The 13,937-nt window shown below is 39.0% G+C and overlaps 1 protein-coding gene across 2 annotated transcripts in view; it reads left to right on the forward strand.

Moving 5' to 3' along the window:
• Positions 1 to 13,937, forward strand: part of slc25a21 (solute carrier family 25 member 21) — a 148,147-nt gene that overhangs the window by 117,105 nt on the left and 17,105 nt on the right. For both annotated transcript variants that reach the window (XM_036150546.1, XM_036150547.1), the window contains one exon: positions 11,730 to 11,796. In XM_036150546.1, the coding sequence (XP_036006439.1) occupies positions 11,730 to 11,796 (67 nt within the window). The remainder of the gene's footprint in view (positions 1 to 11,729; positions 11,797 to 13,937) is intronic.

Consider the following 13,937-nt stretch of genomic DNA (forward strand, 5'->3'; position numbering starts at 1 on the left):
TAATGCGTACTTTACATTGACAATCAAATGAGGATTCAAATGACGGCCACTCACTGGACTCCATATTTGTTCTGTAACAAATTTCACTCCTTCTTCATCACCCAGTGGCTCCCCAGTCTGACCACACCCGGGAAATCTGTGGCCACCATTTGCATGAACATAGAGAGCCGAGGGAAGGGCTTTCCGTCTGACTAAAATAACTTAACACAGACAATACGAGTGATTCTGTTTTGTATTGTATTAAATAAACTTGCTAAGCTAAAATTATACATTTTTATTAACTCCCAACAGCCAATTTAAGATGCCACAATAAAAGATACGTATAAAAGTCTATTTTTACACATTCATAAGTTAAACTAGAGATTCAGTGTTCCCTTTATAGACATGGAACTGTTTATAAAAAAAATTGTTTTCACTTGGCACATCTTAGAGTTTTAAAACAATGTTTTAGGTAAATAAAGTTCTCCAAATTAGCTCAAAAATTGGATCAACACAAAGTCTTAATAATGGCGGCTAATCAGAAAATCATGTAAGAAATAAGCTTCTTGTAAACTTTTACTTGGTCTTACTTCTCGGCCCAGGACTTCCCAGCAGGAGAACATCATGTAGAAAGCTTTTTATGACACTTGTGAATTGATGTTTGTCTATGTATAAATGGCTATGTATACCACAGTGGGGCAAAAAAGTATTTAGTCAGCAACTGATTGTGCAAGTTCTCCTACATTTTCATCATTGGTACACAAAATGAGAAAAAAAATGGACATCTTATTTTAAGTTATGGTAGAAAATAAATATTTGGTCATTCACAAACAAGCAAGATGTCTTGCCCTCACAGACCTGTAACTTCTTCTTTAAGAACCGTTTCTGTCCTCCACTCGTTACCTGTATCAATGGCACCTGTTTGAACTTGTTATCTGTATAAAAGACACCCTTCCACAGCCTTAAACCGTCACACTCCACTCTCAACCATGGCCAAGATCAAAGAGTTGTCAAAAGACACGAGGACGAAAATTGTAGACCTGCACCAGGCTGGGAAGAGTGGCTCCACAATAGACAAGCAGGTGTGAATAAATTAACTGTGGGAGCAATTCCAAAAAAAATAGAAGACATACAAGACTTGACCTGGCTGCGGTCACCCCAGGTTCTTTTGCTGAATAATGTGGTGTTTCTATTGTAGACGTCTGTAATAATAAAAACCGAAACTATATTTTACCATATTTAAGCTAAAAGGCAGAGGGATGTTTACAGCTTCAGTACTGGGCTCTCATACACAACAACGCGATGGGCAGATTTCGGGACGCCAGAGAGAGAGCCCCGTTCATTCCCAACACAGACATTAAGTAGGACCCATTGTGTACACCCATTCAATGGCGTGGTGCCCAGTATGATATCAGTGTTCTGTTCATCACATTGGTGGAGAATATCGTACTATAATGTAGACTAATCAGTCATTCTGTGTGATATCAGTATGTCAGGCTCTGTGCCTCCAGTGACTGTTTATCTGTAATTCCCATGGTAACTGCCTTTGCAGTCCAGTATCCGTGATCTCATAATCCCTAACAAGACCATTAATGATCTTCCTCGATCTGGGGCCCCATGCAAGATCTCATCCAGTATGATCAACATGATCATCAGAACAGTGAGAAAAAAAATCCCAGAACTACACGGAGGGACCTGATGAATGACCTGCAGAGAGCTGGGACCAAAGTAACAAAGGCTACTACCAGGCATGTGTCCCCCCACCCCACTTCTGTCAGGACTCGTCCAGACCTGTCTGAAGTTTGCCAGAGAGCATATGGATGATCCAGAAGAGGTTTGGGAGAATAGCATGTGGTCAGATGAAACCAAAATAGAAGTTCTTAGCACAAACTCAACTAATTGAGTTTGGAGGAAGAAGAATGCTGAGTTGCATCCTAAGAACACAATACCTTCTTGGCAGCATAGGGGTGGAAACATCAGGCTGTGTATTCTGCGAAAGGGACAGGATGACTGATCCGTGTTAAGGATAGAATGAACGGGGCCATGTATGGTGATATTTTAAGCCATAATCTCCTTCCATCAGTGAGAGCGTTGAAGATGGAACGTAGCTGGGTTTTCCAGCATGACAATGGTCCCAAACACACCACATTGGCAACAAAGGAGTGACTTCGTAAAAAGCATTTCAAGGTCCTGGAATGGCCTAGCTAGTCTCCAAACCTCCACCCCATAGAATATTTGTGGAGGGAGGTGAAAGTCCGTATTTCCCAGTGACAGCCCCACAACATCACAGCTCTAGAAGAGATCTGCAGGGGGGAAAGGGCCAGAATAACAGCTACAGTGTGTGCAAACGCGGTGAAGACTCAGGGGTAGGGTTAGACATTGGCATTGTCGGCATTGCCAACAAAGGTCATGCTACAGAAACGTTTGTTATTGACCAAATATTTATTTTCCACCGTAATTCACAGATACATTCTTTAAAAATCCTACTATGTGATTTCCTGGACTTTTTTCTCATTTTGTCTCTCATAGTTGAAGTGTTCTTATGATGAAAATGACAGACGTTTCATCTTTCTTAGTAGGAGAACTTACACAATCAGTTAGCTGACTAAATATATATTTGTTTCCCCACTGTTTAAATATAGTGACTGTTCAATTTACAATGGCTTGCAAAACATTTTAGCATTTTGCCACATTAGAACCAAAAACTTTAAAATATTTTGTTGGAATGCTTTATTTCATTTGGATGTTATGTCATAGATCAGCATAGAGTAATGCATAAATGTGAAGTGAAAAAAAATTATACATGGGTTTTATTTTCTAATCAGCCCAATTGCCTTTAAAAGACAAAGATTTAGTAAATAAAGTGCACTTTGGAGTGCAATTTGTTCTAGGTGAAAGTGCAGCTGTCCTCTGATGGTCTGAACACCATCTACAGGCTCAGAAAAGCAAGGCCAAGCATGTCATATCGTATGCTGACTATTTCATGACCCAATCTTGACTCCGTACTGAAAGGTAGTTTAGTTTATTTGCATGTGCTGCACTGTATGAGGAACTGATAAAATGACAAGCTAGGTCTTCAGCTTCGACCAAGCATTGCATTTGGCACTCTGAGTGGATTTGCTGGCAGGGCAAGTAGCTACCGGCCTTTTTAATCAGCATATACACAGATCCCCATTCACTGAATAAGGAAGTTTTTTTGAGGATTTGTAAATTGTAGTTTTTCCTGATGAATACCCTCAACATGTGTATCTGTGCAGAACAAAGGTTTGTGGGGATCAACTGCTGATATTTTTACAAATATGAATTGCTGATTCAAAATATCTGCCAAAACTGTGATGATTTTTATCAAACCTTAATCAAAACGCCATGTGTGCACTTTACTTAGGCTTTGTGTACTCCTGCTAAAGTTCGTTGTAGTTGCGTACAACGTTAAGAATGATGTGTCACATTCTCCATCTAAAAATATCCTGGTTGGTTCTGCCACCTGACGACAAGTGTTTGTGATAATTAGTTGTGGTTCACTGCAGTTCATGGAAGGGGGCGGGTCTTTGTTGGAAATGTAATGGCCTTTCATTCTCAGGTTATATTGAGTGGAAATATGTGCAAGCAGCAAAAATATTTACACTTGTACCAGATCAGCCAAGATCATCTCTGGTGACTTGCAGAGAGTGTTGCCACAACAGAGCTAATGCAGCCTTTCACAGGATGTAGTCGGTCACGCCACGTTGTCCTCTATATCCACTGGCAATGATTATCTGCTAATATGTTCTTCTATGTCAGTTTACAAGAAAATTTAGCATATTTATTGCCACCTTTCAGCTTACTTAAGGTTCATTAGTGTGACAATTGGTAACATTAGTATATTAGTGGTTTTCATAACACTTCCTATAAATTAATTGTAAGTGAACAATTTTTGTAATCATACTTTACTTTTTGAAGTGGATTTCTTGACATTATGAACTCTTTTAAATACCAGGACATTTTAAATGAAAATATAATAACCTATGCCAGAAAATTATTATGTGGTGAGAGTTTTTTTTTTTTTTTTTTTGCATTTATAGGACATATGAAGTCCACTCCACAGCATCCAGTGAGATGAAGATCTGAGCTTAGACCAGGCTCAGGTCTTTCTCAGCTCTCAACCACTCGTTGGTTAAATTAGTGGGTTGATTTGGATCACTGTCATTTTGTGGGATCCATTTTTTATTTTTTTTTGGGTTGACCTATAGTTGTAGACTATTCTTCATACGATGGAATGGCTGATAATTTTTTTATGAGAGCTCTTTGAATCCCTTGGCAGACTCATAAGCTGCTACAGTCTTCTTTACGAAGCCCTCAGATACCTCTTTCTATCTTACCACAGAGTTAACTCGTACTTCAACAGTCAAGAGCGCGCCAAACTAAATGTCTTAGGTTTAAACTGGACAAACTTCCTTAAATTAGGCTTGTCGTAGAGCAGCAAATGTTCTAATTATGTTAATTAAGATGTTATAATTATGTTAAGATGTTATAATTATGTGTACCAAATATGATGCACATGTGATTTCAGCCATATTACAAAAGAAATATGTCTGGATGTCCTTATTTATCCCTCACCTGAAATGTTTTTTTACTTACAGTTTAATTCAATTTAAACATGTAGGCTGCCGTACAGTTTTCTGATATCTTCTCATCAAAGTGTATGTTGTTGTTTTTAACATACAAGCTGAGTTTTGGGGAATCTCTGGGAATCTGAGGCTGAAGAAAAAACTTTATTGTCATAACTCTACTAATAGCACAAATGTGTACACTCACCGGCCACTTTATTAGGTACACCTGTCCAACTGCTCGTTAACACTTAATTTCTAAGCAGCCAATCACATGGCGGCAACTCAGTGCATTTAGGCATGTAGACATGGTCAAGAGAATCTCCCGCAGTTCAAACCAAGCATCAGTATGTGGAAGAAAGGTGATTTGAGTGACTTTGAACGTGGCATGATTGTTGGTGCCAGAAGGGCTGGTCTGAGTATTTCAGAAACTGCTAATCTACTGGGATTTTCACGCACAACCATCTCTAGGGTTTACAGAGAATGGTCCGAAAAAGAAAAAAACATCCAGTGAGCGGCAGTTCTGTGGGCGGAAATGCCTTGTTGATGCCAGAGGTCAGAGGAGAATGGCCAGACTGGTTCGAGCTGATAGAAGGGCAACAGTGACTCAAATAACCACCCGTTACAACCAAGGTGGGCAGAAGAGCATCTCTGAACGCACAGTACGTCGAACTTTGAGGCAGATGGGCTACAGCAGCAGAAGACCACAACGGGTGCCACTCCTTTCAGCTAAGAACAGGAAACTGAGGCTACAATTTGCACAAGCTCATCGAAATTGGACAATAGAAGATTGGAAAAACGTTGCCTGGTCTGATGAGTCTAGATTTCTGCTGCGACAGTCGGATGGTAGGGTCAGAATTTGGCGTCTACAACATGAAAGCATGGATCCATCCTGCCTTGTATCAACGGTTCAGGCTGGTGGTGGTGGTGTCATGGTGTGGGGAATATTTTCTTGGCACTCTTTGGGCCCCTTGGTACCAATTGAGCATCGTTGCAACGCCACAGCCTACCTGAGTATTGTTGCTGACCATGTCCATCCCTTTATGACCACAATGTACCCAACTTCTGATGGCTACTTTCAGCAGGATAATGCGCCATGTCATAAAGCTGGAATCATCTCAGACTGGTTTCTTGAACATGACAATGAGTTCGCTGTACTCAAATGGCCTCCACAGTCACCAGATCTCAATCCAATAGAGCATCTTTGGGATGTGGTGGAACGGGAGATTCGCATCATGGATGTGCAGCTGACAAATCTGCGGCAACTGTGTGATGCCATCATGTCAATATGGACCAAACTCCCTGAGGAATGCTTCCAGCACCTTGTTGAATCTATGCCACGAAGAATTGAGGCAGTTCTAAAGGCAAAAGGGGGTCCAACCCGTTACTAGCATGGGGTACCTAATAAAGTGGCCGGTGAGTGTATATACCAATGGATGATGGTTTGTGGTTAATTTGGGCATTTCTGGGAAATGAGGTATTAAAACATCTGTTAGTAAATCTAGTAAGCATTTTTATCACAAGCAACAATGGTGCTTGTGATAAATTTTAAATTTTTTCAAAGGTAGCATACAAGTAACTCAAACGTACTCAGGAGGCTTTAAAAGGCTGCCGCTGAAATACAGGTTTGCCATTTTCCATGAATGGAATATCTGTCTGGCCATGGAAAAGGCTCCATTTACAAATATACAAGGAAGTGTTAGAATAAAAAAAGCTTTTGACAGCATGTTCCCGTGGAAACGCTCTTGTTTACTGTTTTTGCACTGATTATTTCCCACAGGTTCATTTAGGTTCATGTCAAACCATTCCATCTTTATCCAAAACAATCCATATATTTTAAACCTGCAAAGAAAGTCTTAGATTAGTCGATAGTCTTTTAAAATGCATAAGGGTTGTTTAAAGATTTGGACCTGTTGGACCTGTTTCATTTTGAGGCAATCCCCTTAAAACAACATTTAGACATGAGAGCAGGGAACAGGTAGTAGGCTGTTGCCAGTGACAGTTTATCAACACCGAACCCAATAATTAAAAATTCGAACATTAATCTTTGCTGTTTTGACACATTGGAGTTCAAGAAATTCCAACTGTCATGCTACAAGATGTTAGTTAATTTGAATAAATGTTGTATGTAAACATTACATTTAGGTACCTGTATCATACCATCAGTGTAGCCCCACTGCTGTAAACCTTACAAGTTCAAACATATGAACTATTCTACCCATGTTTTTACTAAATCCAAGGCTGTGGGAAACGCAAGCGTGTGCACTTCTGAATGTATACGAAACACCCTTTGTGCTCCTCGAGCAAAACAAAGCATTGTATTATCACCTGCAATGAATACCAAAAGGTGACTTATCATTTGTCTCCATGTACAGTCAGTGCATGACTAAAAATGACTTGAAGGCTTCTGAACAATCCAACTAGTTGTCTTCAAATGCTTCAACTTACTGTAAACTGATTCATTTCAAAATACAGCCAGTGTTATATTTTCTTCATTTTCTGGCTCAAAACACACTTTTTAATCAGTACTGACAAAGCTAAGATGGAATTATGACCCAAATTATATTGTTAACCACTTTTTAAAATGTCCAGTATATAATATTTTGAAAGTGCTCTTGACCCATTTCCTTGTCATACACCTGAAGATCTCCCTTACTTGGATTTGTGGTTTTGGAAAAATGTCTCAGTACTTGTGCTTCCAAACCGCCATAATTCACTTACCGTTCCTGTCTTGTTAGCTGGAGTCTAGAAGAAATGTAGTGTCCTCTGCGGCTGAAACCTGGTGTACAGTGGGGGAGGTTGGAAAAGTAGGATAAAATAACCCATGTTGTTTGTTTTAGAAAGCCGGTTTCTTTTCTTTTTTTTTACTTAATTTTGATGGTTTAATTGAAATCTCTGAATGGAGGGTCAAATATGGCATTAAGTTGGCTTGAAAATGTTCACTTTTCTGAAACACCGAAGTCTCCTCAGAGTTGAGGTGGATATCGCTGAGGACCTGCGAAAAGTCAGTACTTTCACTGAACTTATGATTATTAGAAGAAAATTGCAAATTCTATGAATTTTACCTTCCTATGGTGAAACAGATCTTACTCCATAAATGAAAAGGTTCTTGTTTTCTTTGTCATTCTTCACATCCAGAGCATAGTTGAACAAAATGTCATTTTGTGCAGAATCCTACACATAAAGTGACACCAGTCAGAACAAAACAACGTACAAGACAGAACAAACCAAAACAGTCCGGGGCTGTGAATAGGCCTGAGAACAAGGGGATTAGCTAGCACCAGAAACAAAAATGAGGTAGAATTAATCTATTCAGACTGTTGAGTTGGCTAAAGTTCAAAGAGAGGTGTGCGTTACTGTTGGGCTGAAGGCAAAAAGCTGTGTTTGTGAACGTTAAGGGCTCTGGCAATCTAAAGGAAGAAGCTGTTACACAGTCTAGCTCTTCTGGTCTTCAAACTCTGTAACCTCATGTCTGATGGGAGAAGGTTAAAGAGTCCATGAGTGGTGCGTGGGGTCTTTGAATATTGCTGGAGATCTGCACATGTAGTATGTGAGAAAAATATCCTGAATTGAGTGGAGAATGCACCCTACAATCCTTTCAGCTGTTCTTACAAAGCATTACAAGGACCTTCAAACCTGAGCACTGCAGTAGGCCTGGGCGATATAGCCTAGCATCAAAATCACGATGTATTGAGCAGTTCACCTCGTTAAATGGGCAATAATACCACCGCTGCCTCTCCAGGAAGTGAAGCTGTTGTTGGGCCCTCTTCACCCCAGAGTTGGTTGCTGCTGGTCCAGGTGAGGTTAGTTGAGATGTTCATGGCGAGGAACTTGGGGGCTCTGATTCAAAATCTGGGCACAAGGTTTTCTCTTAATTAAAGTTATCTGAAAAGCAAACTTTAGGGATAATCTAGGGCAGGGTTTCCAAAAGTGGTGCGCAAGCTGCCACTAGGGGGTGTGCGAGGCGAAAACTGTAATGGCGTCTGACCGTGTTTTTTTCCCCACACACAATAAAGATGTGTAAATAAGCATTTCTTTTATAAAGCTCAAAAAACTGTTAATTTAAAAGATAAATAAAAATGTATTGTAAGGATCCTTAATAGATTTTATTGCTAAATGCTGTTGCACACTTACTGTTCCTTTAAATCAGATCGCTTTGGGGTCATACCGGAAGAAATGTGTGGCTTCCGGGGAGAGGAGTCGTGATTCGGGGGACTGGCGGAGTGAAAGCTTTCCTGTCCAGTTCGTCCTAAAATAAAGTGTTAGCAGCAAAACCTCTGTCTGGTGCTTGGGTGTCATAACGGAACGATACATTATTAACACGAAAATGTTAATAAACTGTATTTATTTAGAAGAAATATTCTTCTACGCTTCATTTTAAGATGAAAAATTTGCATTATGCTGTATATGCTCATAAGGCTTGTGGTCTGTGCTTCAATAATTTTCGCAAATACGCTCAATAGGCTGAAATCAGGGGAAGAGGTGAAAGTTAGTCATTAAAGAGGAGAGGAAGAGAGTGAGAGAGAAATTGGAGGCAACAGAGGAGAGAATTGCAACGGATCTTTACGTCGTTTACATCAGCAGAGGAAACATTTAATTTGGGCCGAAAGTTTTCTATCTATCTATCTATCTATCTATCTATCTATCTATCTATCTATCTATCTATCTATCTATCTATCTATCTATCTATCTATCTATCTATCTATCTATCTATCTATCTATCTATCTATCTATCTATCTATCTATCTATCTATCTATCTATCTATCTATCTATCTATCTATCTATCTATCTATCTATCTATCTATCTATCTATCTATCTATCTATCTATCTATCTATCTATCTATCTATCTATCTATCTATCTATCTATCTATCTATCTATCTATCTATCTATCTATCTATCTATCTATCTATCTAATATAATAATTAATTAACCTTGGGGGTGCGTCAACCCGGCTGGGACATAAAAAGTTTGGGAACCCCTGATCTAGGGAATTGTGACATACCGATTTCTGCTACAAAACTGACATGCAAATAGCTTGTTCATCCTCCAAGCTATTTGCATGCCCTAAACTTGTGCAAATCAAAATGTGCGCGTCAGTTTCATCTACAAAGTGCCCATAAAACAAAATCAGCCTTTAAATTACAAAGTTGTGTAAAAAGGCAGGTCCTTTGGTGGCTGTAGTTCGGTGGGAAGAGTTGTCTTGCTGTGGAATATCTGAGAGCTAGCTTGCCCCAGCTTTGTCAGCGTTTCCATGCCCAGGCGCTTAATCTCACTGTATGAGCATATGAGCATTGTGAGTGTGGTGGGGTGAATGAGACTCGTAAAAGTGATAATTGAGAAGGCTATAAATCAGGTTTGACATGTCATTTTTAATTAAGAAGTAAATGAAAACAGATAAATTACTTTTTAAACTGATACTCTTTTACATTGTTTAGTTATCTTTTGAAAGATGCCTGACTAATTTCTTACTAAGCAAACTTCTTGTTTGAATGAAATCTAATTATTTCAGGAGTACAAAAATTGTTGGGCTTAATGATCTATTTATCATCACAAAGGTTGTCCATTTTTAAATGATACATGGTGCATATATTTAGCTTAGAATAAATCCATATTTCTATATACTGCATAATGTAATTACATCTATAGCTAAAGGCATCAGTTTCACAAAGATCAGTAACTTTTGCAACCTGCAGATTGCCTTCTTTTTTATTTTGTATGCATGTTTATTTTGAAACCTCATGGTAAATTTGATAGAAAAGAAAAGGTGAAAAATGTGATGTTCAGCGTTACAGGCATTGCTTGGTCAGGGGGAAAATCTACAGTGATTTAAGAACAATCCAACAAATTGTGGAGGTTGGCTCCACAATTGGCTTTAGCATTGTAGGTGAGAGGAAACTCTGTGCATATTCTGAGCCAGCACCCTGAGATAAAAACTGAACACTCATTTGAATTCATTACCCGACAGTAATGGGATATAATCATGTTCAACGAAGCATGATTACATTTTTTTTTTGGTCAGTAATGACAAATTTGAATGGCACATACCTGAAGGGGCTGTGTTTAAGAAGTTTCCTAACTAATAAAATGTAGCTTTAAAATTTTATCTTCAGCGACAAAGCTGCAATAGTTCAATGTTTTTTTCAATCAGACATTAAGATCACTTATTGATTTAGAAACCCTATCCTGAAGGTGCTTCCTAACTGATAGTTTTCTGTTTTTCTTGTACTCAGAACTTATCTTATTTCATCTGAAACCGGAGCTTGCTATGAGGAAATATTTGTTCACACATCATTGTTACTTCTGGTGGCTAAAATGTCATATGAAGGGGAAAACGGCTACCTTTAGCAGAAAGAGGTACAAACTACTTCCATATGCGGGAATTGATCAACGTTTTACGTCGCCATATGATCAATGCGGTCTGTATTGTGAATATAGTGCAGAGATGGAGCAGGTTAGCAGCTGAGAGAAGTATAATCCTTCAACTAGTTCCTTGTTGGAGCTAAAACAATATTTTTCTGGTTTCACTGTGTTGTATTTGGTCTTCTACATTTAACTGATGAATAAATTGTGTCTCATGACAGGCAGCTGGTAACAAAGTTCCTAAATATTACATTTAAAATAGGCTCTCTGAAAAGTTCTCTGTTGGTTTACAAACCTTTCGTGTGCCTGAATGATGAAGAGGTTTAGCAAACACAGCCGGTTCAGATGAAAATTAGGGGAAAATAGGTTAGCCACAAGAAAGGATTTCAAAGTATTTTATAAAGCCAATAGAAATATTGCCTAGCCTCACTCCCCTATCTTTAACAAAAGATTCAAAGAAAAGAAGCTAAACCAAAACTTGAGGTGCGTCTAGATGTTTAGACAGTAATGTAGTTCTCCTGTACAACCGTGTTTAAAATAAAAGTAGTCCAACATCACCACATCAGTCAGACAAAATAGAATAAATAATAAAAGCAATAAAAAATGTGTCTAATCTAGATATAAGTCAGTGCTCCTAAAAGCCTGTTTGTTGATGTGAAATTTAAAGTGAGTGTTCACTCGATACCCGCGGTCATAAATTAGTGGTGATTTACCTTTTATGCCTTTTCGATCTAAATACAACTCAACAGCTGACTGTTAAAGTAAAAGACACAACAACAATTAATTTTCTCTTCCTGCAGAATCTTTGGCTTCTACAAGGGAATCCTGCCTCCGATCCTGGCAGAGACACCGAAGAGAGCAGTGAAGGTAGGATAAAGGAAGCGTGTGTTTGTCTATTGAAAGCTGAAAAGCCTCTCAGGATGTCACGCAAGGCTCTGGATCTGGTTCCATTGTGCGCTGCTCTACTACCATATGAAAACACTCAAACTGCTCTTACTTGGTACGCACGTGTTGATTAAACACATAACGCCCTCAACCATGTCTGCCTTTTCAGACACTCCTGTTTGCTCTGTTCACCAACCAAATATTGACTTACAAGCATTTGCTGTAAGCCATCCCACGGGCGTCATCTTTTGATAGTCGTTAGAGAGCAGAATTACTCGTTGGAGGTTCAGTTTGGGATGGGGGGGGCTACTTGGCACTATGCTGCTCTGTAATGAGGTGCTGTAGACCAAGTGAACTTTATAAATAAGCACTCACACTGAGAAGATGTGGTAGCCGCTCACACGGCAAGCAGAACTGGCTGATGGCGAGGAATTACTGTACCCAAATATTAAAGCAAATTAAAGCTCTTGTTCAACCACCTCAACTAGTATTTGATACAGATGAACATATCAGGGTTTTCTGCCTACCTCTGACATTAGAAATCAAACTGGGTAGCAAAGAGTTGAAGTTCAATTTTCAAATCTGGAATCTGAGGTAGCTGCATCTAATGGTAAGTGCTTTAATGAAAATTTGTTAGCAGCACTGGTAAAGATGTGTCAAAAGCCTTCAAGAGTTAGTTTGGCATCAGTCCACAGCACCAGCTGATTTGGCGACTCAGTTTATTGTCGTTCTGCCCTCATAATTCTCAAACATCTACAAGTCCTGGAAAGGATACAGACCTACATCTTCTATGCAGTTGCACGACTGACGCAGTCTCTAAAAGTTTCTTCCATTCTTGGCAGAGCTAGACCCCACAGATGAGTTGCAGCTGATCTGGCAGATTGAGACAGCTAGCGGGCTCAACCAACAAAACCTCACATAGAAACACAGACTTTGTTTAGTTGAACACAACAGCACCAAACTAAACAATGATCTATTGCATTTATTGTTATTAGTATATTATAAATGCATTTTAATGTGGTTGTTTATTAATCCCAAAGGGAAATTAAAGTGTTTTAAATACAAACTGAATTGTAAAAGTGTAGACTGTTGATCCACCAACATATTCTGTCCCTTTTGATATGAACATTTTTTCAGTTTGAGTTGTTCCAAATTGCAGAAGCCTTCCTGAACAGACAGTGTACGTCTGACAGCCTCAGACGATTTATTTACTTCCCACTAGCTCACAGGGCTATCAAGAATCTTTATTGTCATTATGTAGCAACGGCTCAGAATTCACACATAAAACACAGACACAAAACAAGACATAATTGTTCAAATTGAATGCATCAACAACACTTCCTGAGATGCTAAAGAGCGTGGAAATAGTCCCTAGCGTCTGATAAGATTTAAATGTTCAAGTCAAAAAAGACAGATGACAACCACTTTACAGAACAATGTAAAACACGGTTCAATTGCATGAATGTATCAGTCAAACATTTTCGGAGAAGTTAAAAGGTGTGCAAATAGTTATTAGCAAAAACTGACGTGCTCAAGTTAATTGATGTTTAAGTCAAAAGACAAGTAGCTATCAGTTTACAGTCAATTTACTGGACGATATGCCAGCTTTCTACCACAGGATAGGGGACTATTACTGATACCAGCGTCAATAAACATAACTAAAATAAAATCTCAAATTATCCTTTAAAATAAAACTATGTTTTATTGCAGACGTACGTATAATCTAACACAGAAGCTTTTTGAAAAATGTGATTATTTAGCACGACCACAAGGTAATGGATCGACTTGTGGTCGCTTGTTGAGAAACTAAAGTTTTTAAAAGAATCCCCAGTGGAACAATTGTACCATACTTTCTACAACCTCCTTTTTCCAGCAGAACAACGCTGAGGTTTTGTGCAAGAAGGTACATGGTAAATGGACTGAATTTATATAACGCTCTCCTAGTCATACTGACCACTCAAAGCGCTGACATAGATCCTGGGTCCTTGATTTTGTGTCTGGCCAACCATTTCTGTCTTTACCTGGCTATATGTTTTGGATAATTATCCCGCTAGAAGACCCGAAGACATCTCTTTCCAGTTTACTGGTAGACTACACCAGTTCCCTTTGGAAGAGAAACAGGC

This window comes from Fundulus heteroclitus, chromosome 19 (assembly GCF_011125445.2).
Source record: "Fundulus heteroclitus isolate FHET01 chromosome 19, MU-UCD_Fhet_4.1, whole genome shotgun sequence".
Classification (NCBI taxonomy): Eukaryota; Metazoa; Chordata; class Actinopteri; order Cyprinodontiformes; family Fundulidae; genus Fundulus; species Fundulus heteroclitus.